Below are 6000 nucleotides of genomic sequence, written 5' to 3'. Positions count from 1 at the left end.
TGTGTGTGTGTGTGTGTGTGTGTGTGTGTGTGTGTGTGTGTGTGTGTTTGTAAAACAGGGCTAGAGAGACAGCTCAAAGGTTAAGAGCACTGGTTGCTCTTGCAAAGGATCTGAGTTGAATTGCTATCACCTTCAGCTACATAGTGGATCACAATCATCTGTAATTCCAGTTCCAAGGGATCCAGTGCCTCCTCAGGTACCAAACACACACAGGGTACACAGACATACATGCAGGCAAAGCACTCATACACATAAAATAATAACTTTTGAAAACATTCTTTTCTCCATTTTCTATTGGTTTTCTCTTATTGCTTAGTAATAAACCCTTTGAAAATGTTAACCACATTAAGCTAAAGACAGTATGTGAGGGCAGAGAGGCTCCTAGTCTACAGAAATAGAAAGCATGGAGTTAGAGAATAGAGAGACACAAACTAATGGAGATGAGGCTCATTGATCTAGCATTCGTCTTCTGTTGTTTTCTTTTACAAGTACTTATGTATTCAATTATACATAATGTTCTCCAAGTGAGAGAAGAGTACCAGTATGTCAGGATCATGAGCTATTCTTTTGAAACTTAAATATGCCCATGAATTACCATAGCCACTGGTAATTCACAACTCAACTTAGGTGGCAGGAGTTAAGAGTCTATGATTTGCATCCTTAATTCTAAAAAAGAAAATCCTAGGGACTCTTTGATATATTCAAGTCTCTTAACCTCTGGCCTATATTTGCTTTAATGAATGAGGTAAGTTAGGTCTTTACTGGATCAAAAATCAAGAGGATAAGAGTATAGATTCAGGAAAGGAAAGGAGATAGACAGAGAGGTAGAAGGATGGAAAGTAAACATTAATGAATGAATGACAAAAGGAATAAAACAAATGAGAGAACAAGAAAGTGAAAACCCAAAGAATACAATTTCATTCCACTGAAAACAATCTGGAAGGTCAGTCCTGCTGCCTCTTCTGACATTTTGGGACTGCCACAAGCAAGCTCATGCAAACTGTCATCTCTTCCTAGAAGTGCTCTGTATCCCATCATACATGCTCCCACATGCACCACCATGGCTACCTCACAAATATCCTTGAGGTGCTTGATGTAATGACGTTCCGTGCTCATGATCTCATTGATGACATTGGCCCGCATCTGGTCCCGGTTCTGTAGTGGCCGGCCCAGACAAAGGCAATCTGAGTTGGGGTCCAGGTGCCCATTCTGCACGTCACTGGGCCCTTCCTCCACCCCATCCTCCTGGTTCACCCAGAGCTGTGGAAGTAGGCAAAGAAAAATAATAATAATGTGTTAACCTTTGAGAAATTTCCAGCTAAATAGAAACAAGGATAAATGAGTAACTTTATGTATTCACAAAGCCTTCAATCAGAAGCTTTTGAAAACAGTGCCAGGAATGACTCTAGGATGTCTTGCTGGCCCTAAGCATGCTTCTAGTACTCTCTAGGTCTCTAGAAAGCTATCTGTAAACTGGAACATGTTAAGGATAACTGAATCATTTTGAAAAGGGTTATTTTCCAAGAAGGCCTCACAAGAGAGAAAAGTAATAGTAAACAGAAATTAGTCCTGCCTGAACATATTTATGTATCATCTTGGTTTCTAAAACACTGAAAAAAATGTACATTTATAGATAGATTAAAATAGATATATCAGTACTATCTGTTCTTTAAGGGGCAGATGAAGCCTTGAGTTAATGTTTACGGAATATATGAAATCTTGAGTGACTGTATTACTGACAAGGACCAATGCCTTATCCCAGGTAAGAGTACACATAAGGCATGGATGGCAAAGCCCTCCTCTGGTCCAAGTACAAGTATTGACAAATGATTGACCGGTGTGTGCAAAACTTTTATTTCCAAAGGAGCATAGTGTCATAATATGGCATTTAAGTACTTACATTTGGGGTAACCATAGTTGAATACAGAAGTAAGTATCTCAAAATCAGAGTTTTGATATTGATTTTCACCAAAGGATAGTGAAACAATAACCAAACTTTGACTGTAAAACTACTTGGACCTGAAAAGACTCCACCTCCTCAAGAGTGGAGAAAGGCAAAGTTCTAAGTGAAGGTAAAGAAAATCTCCTTTGAGGAAGCAGAATGAAATGTTTAAATTGTGGATGACTTAGTTTGTATCAAGATGATGGCTCATTTCAGTCAAGTTCTAGGAGGAGAAGTCTATGTAGAGAAGGAAGCAAAGATGGGTGACTTTACCAGGAAGAAAGTTAAAATCTGTCATGCATAATTAGCCAAGAAACTTGGGAATTATATTTAAAACTTTGACCAGTTTAATCTTTATGTTACAACTTTTAACATTCCTAATTCAAGAAACTGAGATCAAGCAATTTAGATATATCAACACTACCTGTTCTTTAAGGGGCAGATGAAGCCTTGAGTTAATGTGTGAGGAATAGATGAAATCTTGAGTGACTGTATTATTGACCAGGACCAATGCCTTACCCTAGGTAAGAATCCACATAAGGTATGACAAAGCCTTCCTCTGGTCCAAGTACATGTACTGACAAATGATTGAAAAGCGTGTGCAAAAACTAGCAAATGGAACTTTCTCCTCCAGGATGACTGCACAGCTCACCTACCAAGAGACCTACAGAGACTAGCTAACCCTTCCTCACTGTGCTTGCTGTATATAATAAACTTGATGAGGTTCTGGGTTGTTCCATAATAAGTGTCACTCCCTCAGAATAAGCATAACCCACTTGATCCCAGCATTTCCATACATGTGTCTATTCTTTCTTCACTCCATTGTTACCCGTCAGGTTTCCAGGACCATGCCATGCAAGACATAACACTATTGAGGCATATTTTTACAACAGCTAAGTCTTTGAGGTAGAACTGCAATAGTAGGTTTAAACTCTGTATTCTTTCTTACTTTCATTCCTAGTGGGTAGGAAGCATGATTATTACTCAGAATATCTAAAGATATCACCAGCATATATGGCAATTGCTTGTTGTATACCAAAAGAAATAAATGACCAAAACTTATGTTCACCTAGAAACCTAGAACATATCATCTTCTGCAGATATGTTATCTCTAAGCAAAACATCAATGTGTGTCTTTTATTTTCTTTGAGACAGGGGTATCACAAAGTAGTCCTAGCTCAGTACATAGACCAGGCTGGCTTCAAACTCAAAAAGGCCTATGTATCTCTGCCTCCTAAGTTTTAGGACAGAAGAGCCATGCTTGGCTCTTTCCTTCTTGTTTTGTTTTTTTGTTTGTTTTTTTTTTTCTTTTCAATATGTGTAACTGATCCCTTACTACCTACCCTTTAATTAATTAATAAGTACTTTCTTGAGAAAAGGATCTGGAGGTAACAGGAGCTCCACAAGAATGCCAACAGAGCCAACTAACCAGGGCCCAGAGGGGCCTGCTGAGACTGAAACACCAACCAAGGACCTTGCATGGGCTGTACCTAAGCCTTCTACAAAGATGTAACTGATGGGAAGCTAAGGTCTCATGTGGGTTCCCTAGTAAGGGGAGCAGGAACTCTCTCTGACATGGACTCTCTTGCCAGCTTTTCAATTACTTCTCCCTGGAGGGACTTACCTTGCTAGGCCACAGGGGAAGAGGACTCACTCAGCCCTGATTGGATTTGATTAGCTAGGGTAGATAGGAAGGGGAGCTCCCTTTTTGAGGATTGTGGAGGGGGACCAGGATGTAGCATAAACAAAAAATAAACAAATAAACATTTTTAAAGTACCTTTTTCCTGTCTTCCTAGATGATAGACTGTATCCTGTGACATGAAATTTTCCTGGCACACAAACAATCAGCACAGTGTAAAGAGTCAGGCACAGAAACTACTCCTAGTCCCTCAAGGGAAATTACTAATTAAATAAAATTAGCATCATTACTAATTAAATAAAAACCATCATAAGAAAGCTGTTAACAAATTGTTTTCCCATTCTAACATACACATAATTAGAAGTAATAATTGCCAATAAAACAATGAAAATTTTTGTTACATTACAAATGGAGGGGAGAGAGATGGAAAAAAGAGAAAATACCCCTGGAAATAAAATTTATTTGCATTCCTAACTGTATATCAACACACTAAATCAGGACTTATCCACTGAGTATTCCTGTACCCATGACACACCTATGACATCATCCACGTCTTTCCAATACATACTGTTTTTTCTCAGCATCACGTCATTGTATCTTCTAATATGAGAATAGTAATTTCTGACCAAGAAGAATTTTTCTACTGTTTTCTGTCATTCTTCTTTTATTCCACAGCATTTTTTCATTGAAAATATTTTTTTATACAATATATTCTGATCATGGTTTCCACTCCTATCTTCTCCTAGGTCCTAAACCAAATTTAAGTCTCTTCTAAAAGCTCTCTTACATTAGCTTTAAAATTATCCACCATGGCAAGGGGTTGAATATGCAGTGTTTCTCAAAGGCTTGTGTGATAAATGCATAGTTCCCAGTTGGCAAACTATTTTGAGAAGTGGTAGAAATTTTAGGAAGTAATGCTTCATTGAAGAAATAGGTCACTGAAGCATGTATTTAAAGGTCATAACTGTCCTCAATCTCTACCCCCTCTCTCTGCTTCATAGTTATCATGGGATAAGTAAAGGGCAGCCCACAAAAATGTGAGAATATGTTTGCCAGCTATGTATCTCAAAAAACTAGAAATAGCTCTGCCATATGACCCAATTATGCCATTCCTGGACATGTACCCAAAGGACTTTATATCTTACTATAGAGATGCTGGCATATCCATGTTCATTGTTATTCTATTCACAATAACTATGAAATGGAATAAAAATAGATGTATATGTGCTACCTATAAAAAGTAGAACATTACTCAGTTGTGAGGAAAACTTAAAGTCATAAAATTTAATGGATAAAACTGGAAAAATTAATTACTGAGGTCACCCAAGTCCCAAAAGTGAAATGTGTATCTATCTGTCCTATGTGAGTACTAGCTTCAAATCGTGTGTACTATGGGTTTAGCTTAGGGTATATGTGGTAGTTAGGAAATTTGCAGTTTCCCATTGCATGAAGGAATGTATACTAAAGAGTATGATTTATGGGTGAGATAAAGGCAGAAAGATGCAAGCAGGTAGTGGAGAAATGGGGAAGCTAGAGGACAAGGGAAGAGTTATTCAAAATGAATAACCTTTGTGGAAACCTATAATCTTGCAATCCAATTAGAAAGAATAATAAAAGCTGATTGTAGAACACATGTGATTTCAGACATTGTGGCAATACTGGGAATTAAAGTTTTAAATGGGGCTAGGGACAGAATGGGAGAGAAATGAGAGGCAAGTGAGAGTTACCCAAAACTAAGGATGTGTGAAGAAGCCTTAATGAAACCCCACTAGTATATGCTAACTAAAGCATAATTTAAAAAGAAATGAGTATAAACAGAAGTCTTCCACATGGGAGAATAATGCTGCTCCCAGAAGATGTAAGTTATTAAATAAAAATCTCAGTGCCAAGTACAGGTTACCTCCCTATGAATTATTGGTTAGGGAGGCCCTACAGAGACCCAAAACAAGCCAGTCTATTTTCAAAGCTATCTGAAGAGACAGCAGAGTATTACACAGGAAATAATTTGTACTTGACACTGTAAAGACGGTCAAAAGTAATGGCTAGGGAATCGATAGGCTGTGGGGCAGAACCTACTAGTGGTTTCCTTATGGTCATGTTATAAAATTCCTTTATAATATTTGTGTTTCTATCCATAGGTTTGTGCTGTTCTCAATCGTGCTCACAGAAGCTTCTGATTGTAGTTAAGAGACTCAAACTCTTCCAAATGCTGAGAATAATGAGTGCTCATCCACAGATGGGACATCTGTAACACCACTACCACCACCGCACCTCCAAGGCTCAAGAGACATCACAGAAGAGGAGCTGGAAAGAATGTAAGAGCTGGAGAATGGAAAGAATATGGCATACTATGTATAGGTGTTACATGAAATCGCAGCAGCTCTGTTTATACACACAAGTCCTCCACAAAAGTCAACA

General features: G+C 38.1%; 1 protein-coding gene across 8 annotated transcripts in view; it reads right to left on the bottom strand.

Moving 5' to 3' along the window:
* Arhgef9 (Cdc42 guanine nucleotide exchange factor 9) overlaps positions 1-6000 on the bottom strand; it is a 152991-nt gene that overhangs the window by 68329 nt on the left and 78662 nt on the right. For all 8 annotated transcript variants that reach the window (XM_055597472.1, XM_055597467.1, XM_055597474.1 and 5 more), the window contains one exon: positions 1069-1260. In XM_055597472.1, the coding sequence (XP_055453447.1) occupies positions 1069-1260 (192 nt within the window). The remainder of the gene's footprint in view (positions 1-1068; positions 1261-6000) is intronic.

Source organism: Psammomys obesus, unplaced genomic scaffold (genome assembly GCF_907164565.1).
Source record: "Psammomys obesus unplaced genomic scaffold, mPsaObe1.curated_primary_1811, whole genome shotgun sequence".
Classification (NCBI taxonomy): Eukaryota; Metazoa; Chordata; class Mammalia; order Rodentia; family Muridae; genus Psammomys; species Psammomys obesus.
This window is presented reverse-complemented; position numbering and strand designations above follow the sequence as displayed.